Raw genomic sequence first — 21,805 nt, 5'->3', positions numbered from 1 at the left:
CGGGCCTCAAGTTTCTGGGGATCTTCATAACATGTTGTCTCATCGACGCCTGGACAAACAACATAGCTCCATTGCTCTCTACCATCCGAGACGAGACCACGATCTAGTCTCCACTGCCTCCATCGTTATAAGGTAAGTAAGCAATTGTTAAAAAGGTGTCTCTGCCACGCTTAGCCTCCCGGCTCCAGAACTACCCGCATCCAATCCCCCCGTCGTGGTTCCTCCAAATCAATCAAAGATTCCTTTGGCAGGGAGGCGCGATTCGAGTGGCGCTCGCAAGCTGCATACAGTCCAAGTACTGTGGGGGTATTGCAGTGGCAGATGTCCTTGCGTACTATTGGGCCTCGCATCTCCTGGTGGTCAACGAGTGGTGGTACGGCTCCCAGGCAGATCCAGCCTACGCTGTGTAGCGGTCGGACATGGAGGGAGCTCCCCTGCTTCAGCTCCTATACAGTAGCTTCCCCTGGAAGCGCTTCCTCCGGCCTGCCGAGTAGTAATTCAGATATGGGGCAGGCAGGTCCATGGGTCGGTGGGGTACGCTGACCGGCGCCACTTCCCTCTGGCAGGGCACATATCTCCGGCCTGTTGCATCACTGGTGGGGTTTCATAGATAGGACGATATTGGCATCTCTACACTTGGGGACGTAATGCAGGGGACCATCAAATCCATTCAAAAACTACAGGCGGAGTTCGACCTTCATAAGGAAAATGCTACTTACCAGTCTGCATCAGTTCTTGACATGTAGAGCTGCAGAGATTCATACTTGTGCATAGATCGCCATCTGGTGTTGGGCTCGGAACGTTGCATCTTGTTAATGTCTTGGAAGAAGTATTTTGTAGTCACGAGATAGGTGACTCCTCCCTTGGACGATAGTGCCCATGGGCATCGACTCCATCCTCCGATTGTTTTTCGAAATGATGGCGTTTGTAAGAACAGAAAAGATGTCCATGTGAATCTATCTAAATAAGATAACACTGGAACAGATACAGGTTCCGGGGAGGAGGGTGGGCGTATGAATCTCTGCAGCTCTACATGCCAAGAACAGATGCATACTGGAAAGTAGCATTTTCCGTTTGAGGCATATAAGCTGCAGAATTCATACTTGTGCATAGACTGTATAGCAGTGTCTCCCCTAGCGGTGGTTGCCTGTATCGGTTGCAGTGGTTTGAAAAAGTGTTTTAAGAACATCCTGGCCTACAGAAGCTTGTTGCTTGGCCTGCACATCTTCACAATAGTGTTTGGTGAAGGTGTGTAAAGTAGACCTTGTTGCTGCCTTACAAAGGTCTTCTAGAGGAATGTTCCCTAAGAATGCCATGGAAGCCCCTAGTTTGTGTGTTGAATGTGCACTAGGGGGAATTGTTAATGTGCGTTTTGCCTTTTGGTAGCATATTTGAATGCATTTGACTATCCACCTGGCAATTCCAGCTTTGGAGATAGGATTTCCTTTAGGAGGTGGAGAGAAAGATACAGTTGGTTTGTCTTTCTAAAAGGTTTAGTTCTGTCGATGTAATAAAGTATAGCTCTTTTAACATCAAGTGTGTGAAGAACTCTCTCTGCTACGGAATATGGGTTTGGGAAAAAACGGGTAACTTTGCAGATTGATTAAGATGAAAAGCAGAGAATACTTTGGGAAGGAATTTTAGATTTGTTCTCAGAACCACCTTGTTACGATGTATTTGTAAGAATGGTTCTTGTATGGTTAAAGCCTGGATTTCACTTACTCTTCTAAGAGAGGTGATTACGATAAGGAAAGCTACTTTCCATGTAAAAAACGAACTCATATTTGTGTAAGGGTTCAAATGGGGGACCCATGAGTATAGTAAGAGCAACGTTTAGGTTCCACACTGGAGAGGGTGGGAATCTAGGTGGAATTATTCGTTTAAGACCTTCCATAAAGGCTTTAATAGCGGGTACTCTAAACAATGACAAATGTTGTCTGTTTTGCAGGTATGGTGCAAGAGCAGCTAGATGTAATCTTATAGATGAATATGCAAGATTACATCTTTGTAAATGTAGTAAATAGCAGATGTTTTGAATGGAAGCATCTAGCATCCCAATGTTGTTGTTAGTGCAGTAAATGATGAATTGTTTCTATTTGGCTGCACAGAAAGCTCTAGTAGTAGGACGCCTGGTCTCTAATAATGTTCATACATTCTGGTGGGAGGTTAAGGTAACCAAACTCTAGGACTTCAGGGGCCAGCTTGCTAGATTTAGCTGTGCTTAATCTGGGTGCCTTCTCTTTCCATGGTTCTGTGTAAGCAGGTTTGGGGAGAGCAGAAGTTTTAGGTGTGGAACTATTGAGAGTTCCAGAAGACTTGTGAACCATGGTTGCCGGGCCCATGTTGGAGCAACTAGGATCATCTTGAAAAACTGTTGTTTGAGCTTGCGTACTACTAGTTGAATGAGTGGGAGTGGCGGAAAGGCTTACGCAAATTTGCCTGACCAGTTCATCCATATTGCAACAGGTGTGGAAACCTGGCGGCGAAGGTTGGGCATTTTGCGTTTGCATGTGTGGCGAACAGATCTATGTCTGGGTGGCCCTCTATTTTGAAAAATGGTTGAAGAACTTGAGGACGAAGTTCCCATTTGTGTATCTGCTGTGTCTGTCGACTTAGCCGATCCGCAATCTGATTGTGTACTCTTGGAAGATGTTCTGCCAAAAGATATGTTTAGTGGAACAGCCCATCTCCATATGCTTTGCGCTAGTAGAGAATGTTGCAAAGAATGTGTTCCTCCTTTTTTTGTATGTAATACATTGCTATCACATTGTCTGTGCGGACAAGGACAGTTTTGTTGATGATGTAGTTGGAATGATTTTAGTGCTAGAAAAATTGCCAGTAATTCTAGGTGATTGATGTGGAACACTTTTTGTTGAGTGTTCCAGCTGCCCTGAATTGTGCGGTTTAGGAGATGGGTCCCTCAGCAGGTGAGTGATGCGTCCATTGTTAGCACTATTTGTGGAACTGGGTCTAGGAACGGCTGCCCTTTGGAAAGGTTTTGTGTTTTCCATCACTGCAGAGAGTGATGTGTGCGGCTGTCCACCAACACCAGATCTGAAAGCTGACCTTGAGCCTGGTACCACTGACATGCTAGGCATTCCTGTAAAGGCCGCATCTGAAGTCTTGCATGAGGTACTATGAAAATGCAAGAGGCCATCATTCCTATGAGCTGCATAAACACTCGAGCTGGTAGGGAGTGTTGGGGTTGGAATTTTGTAATGAGGGTTTGCATACTGGCTATCGTGGCTGGAATGGGGTATGCAAGAGCCTTGGAAGTGTCTATTGTGGCCCCTAGATACTGATGTAGGTTGGAGGGCTGTAAATGGGAATTGGTGTGGTTTATTGCGAACCCCATGTCGTGGAGCAGCTGAATTGTTTTGTAAGTGTGGTGAACACACTGGCTGAGCGACTTGGCCTTTATGAGCCAGTCACCTAGGTATCGAAACACATGAATCTGTTGTCTGCGCAAGTGTGCGGCTACTACTGCAAGAAACTTTGTGAAGACCCTGGGTGCTGTGGTTACTCCCAATGGGAGACCCTTGAATTGATAGTGTTGGTCGTCCACTGTGAATCTTAGATATTTCCTGTGAGCAGGGTGTATAGGAATATGGAAGTAGGCGTCCTTCAGATCTAAAGTGGCAAGGAAGCCGCCCTGTTGAAGTAGTGGATAGAAGGATTTGTTGAAGAGTGATCATGTGAAAGTGATCTGACTGTATGTAGAAATTGAGAGGTCTGAGGTCCAGTATTGGTCTGAGAGTACCGTCCTTTTTGGGGATTAGAAAGTACAGGGAGTAAACCCCTGTCCCTTGATGGTGTATGGGAACTGTTTCTATTGCATGCTTTTGAAGCAGCGAGAGTACTTCCTGTTTGAGGAGGGTTAGATGTTCAGTGGACATGGGACGCTGTTTGGGTGGTATGTTGGGGGCAGTTGCGGTAAGTTCCAAGCAGTAACCATACTGGATAATATTTCTCACCCACTTGTCTGTAGTGATGGAGTTCCAGACAAGTAGGAACTGTGAGAGTCTTCCTCCAACCGTTGTGGAATGGTCTGGAGGGAGCGGAGGGAAGTTATTGTTGGGTAGTGGGGGAGGGACGATTGTTGTTACCTCGGCCTCTCCCTTTGCTATTATTCCCCCTGTACCCACCTCTGAAATAACCCCTGTTGGGAGATGTGAATGTGGGGCTTTTGTAGGAGGAGGAAGCAGTGTCAGCGCTAAAGTTTTTTGATACACCCCTATCAAAGAAGCGACGAAAGGAGCCTTGTGTTGGAGACTGCAATGCTCCCATAGATTTTGCAGTGTCTATGTCCTTTTTCATTTTTAGGTCTCGCCTAGCGAATGCAGCGCATGCGCTGATTCGCTTGCCGAGACTTTTTATGTGGCTTTTGCTTTGGGAAGGGAGACCAACCATGTGCGTGCACGGACATCCGATGTGCACGCACATGGCATCTCCTCTGCTTCACACGCTCCCACAGACACGCCCGCATGGCGTCCCCTCTCTGGCTCCCACCGCGCGCTCACACACACCTCGCGCGCTTTCACTTTCCTTCCCCCATCGGCTCCACGGAGACAGCTTGTTCTTTTTTTTGGATCAATTTCACGGGGAAGCAACTAAATGAAAGAAGGAAAGAGAGGGTGTGAACCATTGCTTCAAGTCACGGTTTTCAGTACGTGAGGAGCAAGATAGAAAGAGAGGGAATAATAGGAAGGGGGGAGCTGCCAGCACAGAAAAGAAGAGGACATTGTCCGTGTCTTCTCACTCTGGGCAGTAAGGAAGAGACAGAGTCCTATTCCTTCTCTGTGCGTCCCCGAAAGCAAGCCGAGCCTGATCTGAAGGCCTTTGCTCGGGGGTGTGCGCACGTTTGCCATTACTAATGGAGACAAGTGAGAAGTTGCGACCAGATTCTTGTGAGTAACCGGAATTCCGTGCGCCTCTCCTTGCAAGTAAGTGTGAGACCAGAGTGTCAAATGTTCTTTTTAACACGTACCTGATAATATGTAGAGTCAATGAGTAAGAGAGACAGAGAGGTGCATTGCAGTCACTGGAGTATGTGTGTGTGTTGAATTATTTACATTATACAAATAATTCACTTGGGCAACTGCCTGCAGTCAGTGGGTGCCCCGGCCGTGTTACAGAACTTGCTGTAGCTCACTCACAACGTCTACCAGGCTCCAAACCACTGTGTGTTTCTGTCCCCCTTAATATCTTTCCGGTTTATTTCTCAAAAGATCTGCTGATAATTCAAAAGCTAGTTTCTGACAGTACTAGCAAACAACGTTGTTGTATGTGAGAATACTGCGCCGCCTCAGTCAGCTTGCGAGAATAATAAATAGTGCGAGTCAGCTGAGACTCTGAAACTTTCGCAGCCGAGATGCCTGCATCGGTCTGTAACTTCTTCATGTTGGGGCCTCACACATCCTTCCCGTTGGACCCAGTCCCACCTTGACAGAGAGAGGCCCTGGAATCATGATTCTCTCCTGATTGATTCTGACAGGGAGGGGCCCTACTCAGTAAGTAGGCAAAGGCTGGCAATCTCTTAATTTGTTTTTCTGCTGCCCACCTGCCAACACTAGGCACCAATGAGAATGCAGAATATTGTTGGGGCCTCACATCCTGTTTGGAATTTGGCCGGGCTCCACCTGAGACAGAGAAGCTCTGAAGTGATGTTCTAAGCAGCATCATATAATTGCGAAAGTGGGGTTCGAGGGAGGGGCAGTAAAGGTGGGGAAATTAAAACAGAGGGCAGCTTGTCACTGAAAGAGCCTGCAGGATTTCAAACATCTGCACAAGGTCACAGGATGGTCAGTCTGTTAAAGAGGTAACACGTGGAGCAGATGTTAATAGGGATTTTTTTAAAGTGCAGTGTTAGTATTTATGTAGCGTGTTCCATGTGATAGAACTGAGCCGCTTTTGAATTGTTGAGTACTTAGGTGCCCCTTCGTGTTTGTCCATTACATAGCGCTTATACTCACAGCGAGGTTTCTCTGCGCGCTTTGGGTGCGTTGATAGGGTGTTGGTAGTGGTACTTTGTATGTGCCATTAGGATCAATTGAGGAGCTTTACCAAACTTCAGATGGTTTTTAATCTTTATTAAGTAATAGTAGCATCTGAGATCTGCACTTGCGCCTCTCAGCCAGTAGGTCGGGTGGGCAGTTTAGATTTCTGCAGAACCCTTTAGTAATTTAAAAGTCGGAGGAACTTCTGGGCTTTCTTAGTGATGAAATTATGTAATTTAGGGGCATTGTACAAGAAGGCTATTTCAGGTACAGCAAATGTAGGGGCACATGCTTGTCTTTGTTACATCTTCATGTACTTGTCATCTGGGACACGTTGATGAGTTGTTTGTATTGCAAGGTTTCCATTTGTCTGGCCTTGACTGTTAACTACAGAAGCTGGGTTTTTACCATGCATAATAATCAAAAATTCATGGAAAGGCACAAAAATACTAGTTACTGCTTAGGTTTACTTGCTAGAAAGTGTCACTCGTTAGGTAGTGAATGCCACTTATACGCACATTGAAGCCACCAAAATGTCACTCGTAAACAAGCAGTCTGAAAACTATGCTGATCAAGGTGATATAAGGATTCAACACACTTACTGCAGTGTTTGATGGGTTTATTGTCTATCCAGCCATGTGATGCTTGCTACAGAGGAATAAGTGTAACTAGTACCTTCACCAATCTTTAATTTGCTTTTAGCAAGTCATGCTCATGAGCCTAAGTAAACTGGGCACTAGGTTAGTGCCCTTCCGTTTCTGGTGTTTGGCAGCAGATTTAAGATATTCTTTGAGTTTCTCGTTGCTCAAATGGTTGCAATCCTTGATATTTATGCGTTTCCCTCATCTTCATTGCTTTGTTTTGTTTATGAGAAAGTGTCACTCATACTCGTTGAAATGTCACTCATAATTACACTGAAATTATGAAAATGTCACACATAGCAATCTGAAACCTTGGCAGCTATGTATTTCTGCCGTCCTGGGACATAGTTTTGAAAAGAAAAAGTAGGGGAACGGAATAGTTTTAATAAAAGAAGAAGGGACACGCCGTGCCCTTCCGATCCCGCCCACTTCGACCACTGGCTATATGTTGGTCTCTCTCACCCATTGCTTCCATCCCCTGCATCCGCCCTCAGTGCTTCTTTACCCTGCCGTCCTTGTGGTTTCTCCCCATCTACACCTTCTATGTTGGTTCCAGCACCATCGTCCTTGGAAAAGCTAACCCCCAGTCATGTATGTCTTTCTTGTTGCTCCACCCCACATTCACTTCAAAAAAAGCAAAACACTTGCAATGCTACTTAATTTTTCTTTTATTTATTGATCCATCGTGGTAAATTTAAAAAAGTAAATGCTTGTGTTATTTTGTAGGTGCACACATGCATGGTGAGCGTGCCTACACACTAACGCTGCCACCACATCATAGCACCTTTTTTTGGTTTGTTTTCTTTAGCCATACTGCACAGCATCAGAGATGCTGTACGGCATGGCTAAAAATCATTGAGAAGCCAATTGCCCCAAAGGTGCGATCTTTGGCTTTGCCAATGCTTGTTTGCTGCCCTATCCCCCCTTCTGGTTCACTGTGCTCCTTTTGGCGTGTTCCTCAACCGCTCCCTGGCACAGCTGCTGCAGGGACGCACCTGGAATACAGGTTGTTTTTACATGGTTTGTGCCGCCTACCTACGGTATGGCTTTTTGGTCTTCCCTTTGGCCATGAAATGGAGGTGGTCAACAGAACCCCAGAACGAGGCTTGGTTTCAATACTAGATTGGCTTATGGTGATGCAGTACATACTGAGCAGACTTCGTGCTGTGATGGCTTTTAGTTCAGGGAGTGTGGGTGTTTTTGACATGGTGCTGAAGAAAACAAGTTACTTACCTGTAACTTTGGTTCCACAGTATTGGTAACTTTCATAGATTCCCATGCTTTTGTATCATTCCCCGTCGTCGGAATGGGAGTCTCGGTAATAACAAAATACCATAGAGTAGGTACAAAAGAGAGAGGAAAGGCCTAGGCCTCATTCCCTTTTGTAGCATATCAGCCTCTTTTTGTAAAAGAGACCAAATATTAGGCATCAGCCAATCAGAAGAGCCTCACCCCTGGAACCTTCCTGATGGAATCTCAGAGCCTCAGATTTTCGTAGCCGTTGTGTGCTAGACACCCTACATGCTGAAGGCTGAGCTTTCCCCGGGGAGGTGGGTGGGCGGATGGGAATCTATGAAAGTTACCAATACTGGGGAACCAAAGTTACAGGCAAGTAACTTGTTTTCTTGCCCCAGTATTGGAACTTTCATAGATTCCCATGCTTTTGTATCAGAATAGCAAGCAGTAAATCATCATAAACACATTTTGTAAATAAGTACTGTATATCATCACAAATGAAATCACAAAATGTGTTACCACTGGAAGGTGGGATAGAAAGGAAAGCTCACCAATCACTGGAAGAGGTTCCTCAGGACAGCCTGGCCCACTGCTGCATCATCCTGCTGCAATGACTCTAAGCAGTAATGCTTAGTGAAAGTGTGCACGCTGCTCCAGGTAGCAGCCCTGCAAATGTCTTTTATAGGCACCCCCGCAAAGAGGGCCGTTGAGGATGCCACTGATCTCGTGGAGTGAGCACGTATCCTGCCCACCCGAGGTTTTCCTGCTATGTTGTAGCAATGCAGAATAGCACTTGAAATCCATCTGGAGATCCCCTGTTTGGACAGAGGGAGACCTTTGCTTGGACCACCAAAGGCGATGAACAATTGCTAAGTCTTTCTAAATTCCTTGGTACGGCCAAGTAGAATTTAAGACATTGTTGTAAGTCCAGAGTGTGCAATGACTTCTCAGCTGGAGTGACTGGGTTTGGAAAAAATTTCTTTAGAATTACTGGTTCGTTCAAGTGAAAGTCTTTGGGAACTTTAGGAATGAATCTTGGGTTCGTCCGCAAGATGACCGTGTTCTTCTTGAACTGTAAAAACCGCTCCTGGATAGTAAGGGCCTGCAACTCTCCCACTCGCCTAGCCGATGTCAGGGCTAAAAGTAGGGCCAATTTCCATGACAAATATTTCAGGTCCGAGCGGTGAATTGGCTCAAACGGATCCTTCATCAGTTGAGCCAGGACCAAGTTCAAATGCCAAGTTGGAGGAGGAGGTCTCACTGAGGGTATAGACCCTGAACAGGCCTTTGAGGAATTGCTTGACAATTCTTGAAGACCACAATGAAGGACCAGAGTCAGCCCTCCTGAATATGGAAAGTGCCGCCAAATGGACCTTGATCGTAGAATGGGTCAGATTAGATTTTGCTAGCGAGAGTAGGTAAGGCAAGATCTGATGAGGTTTTGACGTAAAAGGATCAACCTTTTCCTTTTTACACCAAATACAGAACCTTTTCCATTTTAATCTGTATGTCTTGTTTGTTGAAGGTGCTCTTGCCTGGGAAAGGATGTCCTTGATCTCCTTGGAAAGAGGGACATTCATGAATTCTCGCTGGTCAGGAGCCATGCAGTCAGGTGCAGTGATCTTGGGTCTGGATGCCAAACCTGTCCTCCGGACATGGTCAGAAGATCCGGAACCTCCTCCAGCTGTAATGGAGGGACTAGTGACAGCAGATGTAGTTCTGTGTACCAAAACTGTCGCGGCCATGCTGGCGCTATCAGGATCATTTTGCATGGTTCTGTTTTCATCTTCCTGATGAGGCGTGGAATCAGGGGAATCGGTGGAAACGCATAGAGAAACCTCCCTGTCCAGGCTAACAACAGGGCATTGCCCAATGAGCCTTGATGGTGGAACCTGCTGGCGTATGAGCAGCACTTCTTGTTGGTTGGCGTTGCAAAAAGGTCCACCTCCGGTGTGCCCCATGTCTGAAATAGTAGATCCAGAACCTGCTGTTTTAGTTCCCACTCGTGACTGACTGATGATAATCTGCTCAGTCTGTCGGCGCCCTCGTTCAGCACTCCTGGTAAGTGCTCCGCCTTTAGTGAAATTCTCTGAAGAATAGACCATTTCCATATCTGCTGAGCTTCCCGTGACAAGAGGAGTGATCTCGTTCCTCCCTCCTTGTTCACATAATGCATAGCTGTGGTGTTGTCCGTTCTGACGAGCACATGTGAACCCTGGAGTCGCGGAAGAAAAGCTTGAAGAGCTAGCCTGATCGCTCTCAGCTCCAACAGATTGATATGCAGTTTTTGCTCGCGAGGGGACCAATGGCTGCTGACCTGCAGGTCCTGCATCACTGCTCCCCATCCCTCCAATGACGCTTCCGTCGTCAGTATGTGAGGCGATGGTACGCTTGCGAAGGATAGACCGTGGCACAAATTGTCTTGAAGTGACCACCAAATCACTGCCTCCTTCATCTCCCGAGTGACAACCACCTTGTCCTCGAACGATCCGTGCACTTGTTTCCATTGGCGGTCCAGTTGTTCCTGCAGGGGACGCATCCGAAGTCTGCAGTGTGGAATTAAGGGGATACATGATGACATCACCCCTAGCAGCGACTTGTAACTGCGTACAGAAAGAGACCTTCTTACCCGAAGGTTTCGTTACAACCGTTGCAGTTTCTCTATCCTCTCTTGAGTAGGAAACGCCCTCGAGAGCTTTGAATCTAACACTGCTCCTAGGAACCGTGCTCTTCTTGAGGGCATCAGCGTGGATTTTTCTCTGTTCAAAGTGAGCCCCAGATTCTGGAATAGATTGGTGCAAGCCTGCACAGCGTCCTGCGCTAACCTTCTGGACGGGGCCTTCAGTAACCAATCGTCCAGGTAAGGGAAGACCTGGAAGTGGCTCCTTCGTAGAAATGCCGCCACCGGTGCCAGCACCTTCGTGAAAATCCTGGGGGCCGAGCGAAGTCCGAACGGCAGAACCCTGAACTGAAAATGGCTCTTGGCTACTGTGAAGCGTAGGAACCTTCTGTGTGCTGGGTGAATTGGGACATGGAAGTACGCGTCCTCCAGATCGAGCGTGGCCATGAAATCCCCCGGGCTGACCATCTTCAATATATCCTGTAGGGATACCATCCGGAAGGATAGGGAGACGAGATAGGTATTTAGCTCCCTGAGGTCTAAGATGGGGCGCCATTTCTCCAGCGTCTTTCTCACCAGGAAGAACCTGGAATAGAAACCTTGGCCCTGTTGTCTGGAGGGAACCGGCTCTATCGCCCCTTTGCGGAGCATGTGTTGTACTTCGAGCCTTAGGAGACGCAGATGTTTTGACGGAACGGCTGCCGGGGGCCTGGGTGGAGGGACTTCCATAAATTCCAAAGTATGTCCTCGCCTTATGATGTTGATCACCCAACGGTCCGATGTTATTTTGGACCAATTCTGAAGGAATTGTGACACCCTGCCTCCAACTGGAGATTTCTTGGAGGAGGGAACAGTAGGCAGAGCCAGGAGGCCGCTATTGGCGCTTGGACGTGTCCCGTCCACGGGCAGCCTGCTTGCCCTTATTGTAAGGCATCGAATAACCCGAAGATTGGCCTTGCCTTTGCTGGTATGACTGGCGATTTTGCTGGTATCCAGAGCTGTTCGAAGAATAGCGTTGTTGCTGTTGTTGGTATGAACCCCTATAACCACCTCCTCTGCCTCTCGAACCTCTGAAGGGAGATTTGCGATACTGGAGGGTACCTAGAGACCTGGCTGTTTCTGTGTCTTTTTTGATCTCCTGAAGAGTATCATCTATCACTTTCCCGAATAGGGCTTCGCCATCGAAAGGCAGATCAAGGACCTTGTTCTGAATCTCCGGTCTAAACCAAGTCGCCTTCAGCCACCCTTGGCGTCTCAACACCGCCGCTCCTGCTAACGTCTGAAAAGACGTTTTCGCGATGTCCATGGCACAGTCTATAATTTCCATGGAGACCGCCTCACCCTCCTGTAAAGTCTTCTTCGCTTCCGCCCGTGACTCCGGTGGAAGGAGTTCCAGATATGGGGCTACATCGCACCATAATTGGCGATCATATCGTCCTAATATTGCCAAAGCATTGGAGGCACTTATTAGTAGGCTAGCCATCGATGAAAACCGCTTGCCCGTGTTATCACGTCATCGCCCATCCTTATCAGGAGGGGCCGTTAATGGAGCCGAAGGGTTCCGCGACTTCCTCTGTGCTGCTTGTGAGATGACAGTCAGGTTTTGGATGGCCTGTCAACGCTGCCGGTCCATTATCAGGTGCTTTATATTTTTTATCCAGACGCAGTAGCACAGGGACCACCGTCGCTGGGTTTTTCATAGCTTTCAAACCTTCATCCCACAAATGATCCACAATTGGAATCGATCTTGTCGTTTTGCGATGTGTTTCCTTGAAGTCATATAGGAAACATTCAGTGGTTTCTGCGGGCATTGCCAGCTTAAATCTTCCTGCTGCACGTTCCATCAGTTGGTGAAAACTGCCGATGTCAGCAGGAGGCGAATCTACCAAGTCATGATGAGGTGAAGCTTGGTCTGGGATGATGTAGTCATCATATTCATCCCTATCCTGATCCGAGTCTTGGTTACCATCAGATGAGTCATCATCATCATCATCCCCCTCTGGCTGATCTGCTGGCTCTGATGGAGCCTGAGGTGTCGGCCGCTGAGGTTGAGGTGGCGTCCGTACCGGAAGTACCAAAGGGACTACAGATGAGGGGTTCCTGACTGGTGTCGAAGGAGGAGACCTACGTGGTGCCGGTCTTTCCGCTTTCGACTTATAGTCTTGCAGCATCTTGTGGAGGTCATGCAGGAATGTGGTAGGTACCGAAACCATGTCCTGTGGCACATGACCCTTAGAGTGGGCCACTTGATGATACTCTCCTTCTCCTTGGTCATATGCCCCATCCGAATCAGTCTCCTGACTCTTGATTAGTAGCTGAGACGGGCTACTGGCATAGTCAAAAGCATCCTGTCCGTCTTCCTCAGATTCGTCTTGATCCAACAACAAAGTTGGCGGTAAATCAGTCACTTTTCCCGGGGATGTCATTTCCGGAGTGATCCTCGTCAAAGAAATCGTCACTCTTCTCTCCGTAGCCAGGATTGTCGATGGCTCCGTCGAAGCCGGAGATATTCTCGTCGACGATATTGGAATCACAGATGTCGTCGTCGACACCGCCGTCGACGAGCCCGCCGACGTAGTAGATATTGTTGTCGTCGTCGATGCACTCGTCGACGACACCACCGTCGTCGATACCGTCGACGACGCCGCCGTCGTCACTGCCGTCGACGATCATGGTTTCTTCGTCGACGATGGTAATGAAGCCGTCAATGACGTTTTCGTCGACGATGCCGTCATCGTACCTCTCGCCGACGCTGCCGTCGGCGCTACCTTCAACGACGACGAAGCTTTCGTCGACGATTCTCCCACCGACGAGCCCGTCGACGGGACCAATTGAATTTTGGGCTTCGTTTTCTTCGTCGACGGACCCACCGTCGACGATGTCTTCGTCGTAGAGGACTTAGAACTCCTCTCAGAAGAATGTGATGAGGGTTTTTTGAAGGCTGGGTCTGTCTTCTCACCCTTTGGAGGCGAAACCAGTTCTGCCTTATCCTTCCCACTGCGGTGGGGGGGGCTTCCTGAACCCCGGCTCTCAGACTCTCTGGGGGTCTGTTTTGAAGCCTTTGAGGGGCGCCCAACAGAGGAAGATGGGGAACCTCTACCCCTTTTCACTGACCTTTTTGAGGAAGCAAATGAAGACTATTCCTCCTCATCACTGGAAACTCCATGTTTCATCTCGCCTCTGTAGCCATGTAAGCAGTCTTCCAGCACGATCTCTCAAGGTCTTGGTGGAGAGAGTGCAGCAGATTTTGCAGTCTTCTGCCTTGTAATCCGGATAAAGGCAGTAAATGCAATCCTTGTGTTTGTCCTCCACAAACAGCCTCTTCTTCCCACAGGTGGAACAGGGCTTGAAAAGAGCTTTCTTTTTCTCAACTTCAGACATCTTGATGAAAAGGAGAAATTTCTGAAGTAGAACTGAAGAAATCCTGAAGAAAAAACAGTAGAAATCTACTTGAAAGAGTTGAAAATAGAGCAGAGCTCAATGGAGACTCCCTAGCACAACGTGCGGTAGAAAATCTGAGGCTCTGAGATTCCTTCAGGAAGGTTCCAGGGGTGAGGCTCTTCTGATTGGCTGATGCCTAATATTTGGTCTCTTTTACAAAAAGAGGCTGATATGCTACAAAAGGGAATGAGGCCTAGGCATTTCCTCTCTCTTTTGTACCTACTCTATGGTATTTTGTTATTACCGAGACTCCCATTCCGACGACGGGGAATGATACAAAAGCATGGGAATCTATGAAAGTTCCAATACTGGGGCAAGGATAATTACTCAACTTTCCTTGCGCTATGAGTGGGTAGGTCAAAAAATGTTCTATGCATTCTGGAATTTGTGACATTGTTCTTGGTCGAACGGCTGATTTAAGATGGTAGTTTGCACTTCCTGTTTAAAACCAGAAATGCGCAACCTTGCATGTCTGCGTAGTAAGACACTGGTGTTGACAGATCTAGATGCGGTGTCTGCTGCATCGAGGGCACATTTAATGGATGCATTTGTAATTAATTTTCTCTCCTGAACCAGATCATGAGCTCTTGCCTTGTATTGGTCAGGCAAATGCTGAATTAGGTTCTCAACCCTATCACACCTGGCAAGCAGTGCTTGCGATTTGCTATCCTCCAGTGATTAGCTTGGGAAGCAACTCGTTTGCCTGAAGCGTCCAGCAGTTTTGTCTGGAGGTGGATCATCACCGGAGGTTTGAGAATTGGCACATTTCCTTGCATTGGACACTACCAAAGAATCTAGAGGGAGTTGTCCTTTAATGTAGGTGGGATCATTTGGGGCGGGTTTATATTTTTTATCAATGAGAGGATTGAGAATTCTGGTCCCGCCAGAATCCTTGAAAATGTCTGGTGCATTTTTAATGACACCTTTGAGCAGGGGCAAGGTTTGCATTGTCCTTTGTGACTGGGCAAAAGTATCTACCAGAAAGTCTTCCTCCATAGGGTCTGAATGCATTTGTACGTTATGATATTGGGCAGCCCTATTAATAAGCTGACTAAACCCTATGTTGTCATCTGGGGGAGAGGGACGTGTTGGGTATGCCTCTGGATCAGAAGGTCTGGAGGATCTGCAGGATAATTGTAATTTGCCCATGTGTCGTTTGTTATAGTAGTGTCATCATCAGGGTCATTTGGAGGGTCAATATGTCCACCCCGTCCCCTAGGTCATCATCATCCTGTGGTGGTGGTGAGTGTGGAGAAAGTGTAGGAGAGTGTATGAGAGACATTTCAGGAGATAAAGGCTTAGTAGGAGGAACAGGAAAAGAGGGCGTTAGGGAGAGTGGGCGGTGACTAATTTCCTCTTATTTGTGGGGAGACTGACAATATGGCCTGTTTTAGGGTACACATGCAATGTCTTTTGTTTCGGATCGATAGGATCTGGTTGAAACAGTTCTTCCTGGTTGGCGTCTCCTTTCGGTGCCAAAGTTACATCCGAACCCAATGGCGGAAAAAAACCAATCTGAGGATGAAGTCGATGCCCATGCGCACTATCGTCCAAGGGAGGAGTCGCCTATCTCGTGACTACAAAGACTTCTTCCAAGACAACAACAAACTGCAATCACCCGAGCCCAACACCAGATGGCGATCTATGCAAAAGTATGAATTTTGCTGCTCATATGCCTCAAACATAATATTCTTTAATAACTTCTATTGAGGTAATGCGTGTAAGGGTGAGGAAAAAAAGTAACTTCTGTCACTGGCTCAGTATAGGAAACCCGCCTCTCTATATAGTGCTCCACAACGTAATACACTCTGCAGAGAGGTCGGGGAGACCCTTACTGGTTTACAGAGGCAAAAGTAGAGAATACGTACTCTCTATTGTTTGGTAGTGTGGGCGAGCAGTTAGGCTTATCAGAGGGTAGTGTTAAGCATTTGTTGTACACACTAACGCAATAAATGATTACACACACTCCAGGAATTAAGGTGGGACCAAATTTGAAAAATAGTAATTCTTTTTATATAAATCTTTAGACCAAGAACTTCGGGTACAAGGTAAATACTTTCCGCAATACGATACATACCAGTAAAACACAATAAAGTTGTGCGCAATTACACACCATATATTTCCTGTGGAAGGAAAAAGGCATGTGGACAAAGCAATACAGTTAGTGTGGTTACGATTTGGAAATCAAAAGGTTCGGTGCCAAGGTCCAAAGTGCCGAGGCCAAGTTCTCTGGAGCTTCCTGGGTTTCTTGGAAAACAAGGCAAAAGTTTTCTCTGTAGCTGCCGGGTTACTTAGACGAGGACCAACCTGGAAAAGCAAAGATGAGCCTCCTGGGCAGGGGCTTGCACCTTGGAGCAACGATTCTGGAGTTGCTGGGTCACGGTTGAGATGAGTCTCCGGAGTACTGAAGTTCCTCGCTGTAAAGCATGAGTCCGCCTTGACTTGGATTTTCAAGGTTTTTGCAGCAAGGGGTCTGGAACCCTGGGTGTAGGTGCCTTCCAGCTCCGGTGGGTCCTGGGGCCTCAAGATTTGGTGTAGAGGCCAAGCTAACCCTTCAGAGCAAGTGTACCTTTGGATGGTACTCTGAGACAAAGGTCAGGCTGGGGAGCTTAACGACGCTGGACCGGACTTTTCTGTTTTGGAGGTCTGAAGCGAGATAGTACCTCTATCTTGAGGGATTTTATTGGCGATTTGAGAAGTGGTCAGTGACCCTCCAGGGTTTGTGGAGGCCCCACATCGATGAGCCGAGCTGGAGGGTGGCGACTGTCGAGTTCTGTAGCGGCAGGCAAGAGTTTTGCGCCCCACCATGAGATCTGCAGTTCTCGGTCCAACAGCTTTTTTTCGTTCGTCTTCTTGTGTCCGTGGAATCTAAGTTCATGGTCTGGTGATGTACCCTAAATACTGAATTTAGGGGTGTTTACAAGGGAGTGACAGGTAGCAGCCAATGGGGCCCTTTCCTGGGTTTTCTGCACACTCTTATGCCCACCTTTTGTGAGATGGGGACATACCCTAGCCCTGACTGGAGAAATCCCACCATCTTCAAGATGCTGGGCATTGAAAAATGTGCTTCACCTCGCCTCCAGCACCTGAGGGGGGCACACCTATTCTTTCTAAGTTTTCCCACCTGTCTTATGCAAAACCGGGATAAGGACTGGAGAAGGAGACCTGCTCCTATCAGGAGAGGCTGAGATCGCGTTTCAGAGGCAACAAGGCCTTTGAAGCTTCCTGCCACTGATGGCTCTTCCTGATCGGAGGAAGGTGTTAACAACTCCTCCCAGGACAGGTTTTGTTCTCAACCTAGGAGCGCGCTGGCGCTCACCCTGAGGACATAACTCATTCTGCTGGTGACAGGACGGCTTAGACCAGTCAGTGTTCACACTAAGGGTTGGTAGGTTTCAGGGCACCACTCTAAGGGGTCCTCTGTGTCCAAGTATTAATAAATCAGTGCAGGTTTATTAAGACAAGATGTTTGACACCAAAGTGAAGCCATCATGAACTGGAGAACTCATAATGACGAGTCGCCAGCCCATGTACTCTCAATGGCTTCCCTGTTGACAGGAGGTATAGTGCACACTGCCTTCAGGCTTTAAGGCTTGCCATAGGAGTGTCTTATCTATATCCCATGCAGTGTCTGTAGGCATGGCACACAGGGATGTGTGCAATGTCAACTCTTCGGTTTTGTCTGCACCAAGGTACGCAGTCTGCAATGGCATTGTGCATAGCCTTAGTAAGGGGACACTAAGGTGGCACAATTTTTGCTGCTACCCTTGGGGTCCTGCTTCAGTGTCCATGCCCTACGTACCAGGGCTACCATTTACTAGGGACTTACAAGGGGTCCTGAAGTTGTGCCTATTGGGAAACAAAAAGTAGAGTTTCAGGAAAGAGCTTCTGGTACAGGGGACCTGGTTGACAGGAATCCTGTACACTTCCAGGCGAAATTACATAATTTTCTAAGCAAATAGAGGGGGCTAACCAGGTCCAAAAATGGCACATCCCAACGCTTAGTTGGGCCTTACATGGACCATTCTAAATTGGTCTTCACCATCTCCACCAATGACCTATAATGAGTGAAGAAAAAATACCAGATGCATTCTGCTGCCTAGGAGGAAAGTTCATATAAGGAATCTGCCAAAGCAAGTATGCATTAGACAAACAAGACACTGCGGAAACTAAGTGTTTAGCCCTGTAACTGAAAACGTTTGCTCTAAGACAGATATTGTTATAGGTGCATTTACATAGATTGTGGTCTGCACAAAAAGAACACTTGAATAATTCATACCTTTATTTCAGCAACTCTGGAAGAAAAGAGGCTTCGTGTGATGTCTCTTTCCATCTCTCTCTTACTTTGCTTATTCTCAGCCTGTTGTCCTCCTCCACCATACACAGCACCAGCAAATCCTGCTTCCCCTCCTGCTGTCCAGTCCACCAGAGGATCGTAAACAAAAGCCTCAAGTAATGTGAGAAGTGTTTCTCGTCCACGCCGCATTATGTGGAGAACCTATATCAACAAAGTTACATAAAAAAAATAAAAAGCTAAAATGAATTAGCACTATCTAATAATTCTATTAGCAAATTTTTTTTTTACAAATCTAATTGTATCTTTACATTATGAAACAGAATATGAATGGCGAAAATACCACAAGGTGGAATTATAGGGTTAGAAGAGCTTAAATATTTCAAAATGAGATTCAACTTTGTATAATGGAGATGTCAAATAAGTACTTAAATCGTTCAGTACTAAGGGAAGCCTTTATGCTCAATCACCATCAATGATCAGAAGCATCTATGTTACTGAGGAAACAAGCATTTGCAATGCAATAGGTATCGCATTTACACGAGTTTAAGCTATTGGCATTGTAAATGACAATGCCTATTTTTGTTTTTTAAAATATAAATAAAAGGCATTGTCATTTACAATGGAAATAGCCTAAACTCGCGGAAATGCGAGACCTATTGCAAATTATTTTAGTTTAAAACTGAGCGCGGCGCCGCTTCAAGGACACCGTGCTCTTCTTTTTTTTTGTTTTTACTTTAACACTGAGCGCGGTGTCCTTGAAGCTTGCACCGCGCTCACTATTAAAGTTGAAAAAATAATAAACAGAGCGCGGTGTCCCAGAAGTGAAAGCCACGCTCAACATGAAAGTTAAATATAAATAAACAGAGCGCGGTGTCCCTAAAGCGGGCGCTGCGCTCTGGATACAAATACAACAAGCATTTGCAATGCAATAGGTCTCGCATTTGGAAAGTTTGAGCTACTGGTATTGTAAATGACAAATGTTTTATTTATGTGTTGGTTTTGAAAATAGCGAAATAGCTTTGTCATTTACAATGCCAATAGTTATAACTTTGGCAAATGTGACACCTATAGCATTTGTAATGCAATATGTGTTGTATTTATTTGACTTGCATGTATTGATCTTACAAATAACAATGGCTTTTATTTTTTTAAAATAATTAATACTTAAATAAAAGTTATTGTAATTTATAATGGCAATAGCTTAAACTTTTGTAGATAACTTGTGAAGATTATGTTCAGTGTATTTTATTGTGACGAAAATCCAAGAACAGAAGTGAAATATTAACACCTTTTTGTGACATTTGTAACATTGAGAGAACATATTTGAACCAGTTGTTGAATGGTTGCACAGATTGATGCTGTGGTGCCCCCGAGTGATGCTGTGGTGCCCCCGAGTGATGCCCTTGGTGCCCCCGAGGGATGCTGTATGCTATGCTATGTTTTGTTTTGCTATCCTATGCTTTGTTATGCTTCGTTGTGTTTTGCTATGCTATACTATGTTTTGTTATGCTATGATTAGTTATGCTATGTTTTGTTATGCTATGCTATGTTTTGTTATGCTATGCTGTTTTGTTGTGTTTTATTATGCTGTGCTTTGTTCTATGCTATGTTTTGTTATGCTACAATTAGTTATGCAATGCTATGTTTTGTTATACTATGCTATGTTTTGCTATGCTATATGTTGTTTTGTTATACTATGCTTTGTTATGCTATGCTGTATTTTGTTATGCTATGTTTTGTTATGCTGTGCTTTGTTATGCTTTGTGATACAATGTTGTGTTTTGTTATGCTATGCTATGTTTTGTTATGCTATGCTATGTTTTGTTATGCTATGCTATGCTTTGTGATGCTATGTTTTGTGATGCTATGTTTTGTGATGCTATGTTTTGTGATGCTATGTTTTGTAATGCTATGTTTTGTGATACAATGTTTTGTGATACAATGTTTTGTGATACAATGTTGTGTTTTGTTATGCTATGCTATGTTTTGTTATGCTATGCTATGCTTTGTGATGCTATGCTTTGTGATGCTATGTTTTGTGATGCTATGTTTTGTGATGCTATGTTTTGTGATGCTATGTTTTGTGATGCTATGTTTTGTGATGCTATGTTTTGTGATGCTATGTTTTGTTTTGCTATGTTTTGTTTTGCTATGCTATGCTTTGCTATCCTGGTGTGTGGTTGTGTGTGTGTGGGGTTGTGTGTGTATGTGGCTGTGTGTGGGGGGTTGTGTGTGGGTATGTGTGCGGTTCTGTGTGGGGGGCTGTGGGGGTGTGTGGGGTTCTGAGTGTTTTTTTTGCAGGTGTGTGGGTGTGTGTGTGGGGGGTTGTGTGTGTGGGGGGTTGTGTGGTGTGGGGGGCTGTGTGGTGTGGGGGGCTGTGTGGTGTGGGGGGCTGCGTGGTGTGGGGGGCTGCGTGGTGTGGGGGGCTGCGTGGTGTGGGGGGCTGCGTGGTGTGGGGGGCTGCGTGGTGTGGGGGGCTGCGTGGTGTGGGGGGCTGCGTGGTGTGGGGGGCTGCGTGGTGTGGGGGGCTGCGTGGTGTGGGGGGCTGCATGGTGTGGGGGTTGTGTGTGTGTGGGGTTGTGGTTGTGTGTGTGGGGGTTTGTGTGGTGTGGGTTGTGTGTGTGTGTGGGAGGTTGTGTGTGTGCAAGATGTCGTAACCAGACAGCTGCACTGTATGGTAGATTTCAACCTTAAAAGTGCTATGATGCAGCGATCATTGTTCGTGCCATAGTTTTTTAATTTTTAGCCATGCTGGTGCTGCACAGCAGCTCTGCTGCTGGACAACCTAGCCACAAGCATCAAAAAAGCCAAATCCTCACGTAGGTGAGACCTATTGGCTTTGCCACTGCTTGTTGTACTTTGCCTTTAATTCCCCAGACGCGGGGATGGCAGGTTCACTCTTCACAGGGTTTACACTGTGGCTTTAGCGGTAAGCCAGGCGTGTCACCATAGAATGTGAAAGGAAAGTGTTGTGTAGCGTTTCAATAACACCTCAGCTCGCGCTCTCACCCACAGAGGCACCCAAAGCCTTTCCGTAAATTGGCAGCTTTACCGTGGAAGGCTGCGGGGCACCGCATCAGGCGCAGCTCGCCTGCACATTCATCTATCGGACCAATGAGGAAGGCGAGGGCGAGTCCAATGTCAAACCCAGTGACCTTTTATTTGTCGCAAGAAATGTATCAAGGGAAGATTTTCTGAAAAATCCATAAGGCTGTGTGTCATTCTCAAAAATCTAGAGCTTTCAAATATCTGCTGGTGGGCTCCAAGCTGGTTAGGTCAGACCTAGCCACGAAAAAAATGTGTCCTTTCGTAAGGTGAAAACTGTAGTATCCGGCTGGATACATTCTAGTGTTTCACTCCCTCTGAACATTCACCTACCACATGCGTCACCAGTCAGAATAAAAGGGGCCCAGTTCTAGTACCTACTACCGTGTCTGAGTGGTTACTTGCCGAGCATGTGGGCCTAGTGGCCCAAGACACAACAGTGGTGACGAGGCGGGTCTGCCCCGCATGCCTGCTGGAATGAGCCGCCAAAATTCCTTAACGTGAAGGACTAGTCAGTTTCTATCATTTC

At 46.5% G+C, this 21,805-nt stretch overlaps 1 protein-coding gene across 1 annotated transcript in view; it reads right to left on the bottom strand.

Moving 5' to 3' along the window:
• Positions 1–21,805, bottom strand: part of SMG1 (SMG1 nonsense mediated mRNA decay associated PI3K related kinase) — a 1,634,890-nt gene that overhangs the window by 447,359 nt on the left and 1,165,726 nt on the right. Inside the window, exon 45 of the mRNA XM_078665250.1 lies at positions 18,214–18,432. Within this exon, the coding sequence (XP_078521376.1) occupies positions 18,214–18,432 (219 nt within the window). The remainder of the gene's footprint in view (positions 1–18,213; positions 18,433–21,805) is intronic.

Source organism: Lissotriton helveticus, chromosome 10 (genome assembly GCF_964261635.1).
Source record: "Lissotriton helveticus chromosome 10, aLisHel1.1, whole genome shotgun sequence".
Taxonomy (NCBI): domain Eukaryota; kingdom Metazoa; phylum Chordata; class Amphibia; order Caudata; family Salamandridae; genus Lissotriton; species Lissotriton helveticus.
This window is presented reverse-complemented; position numbering and strand designations above follow the sequence as displayed.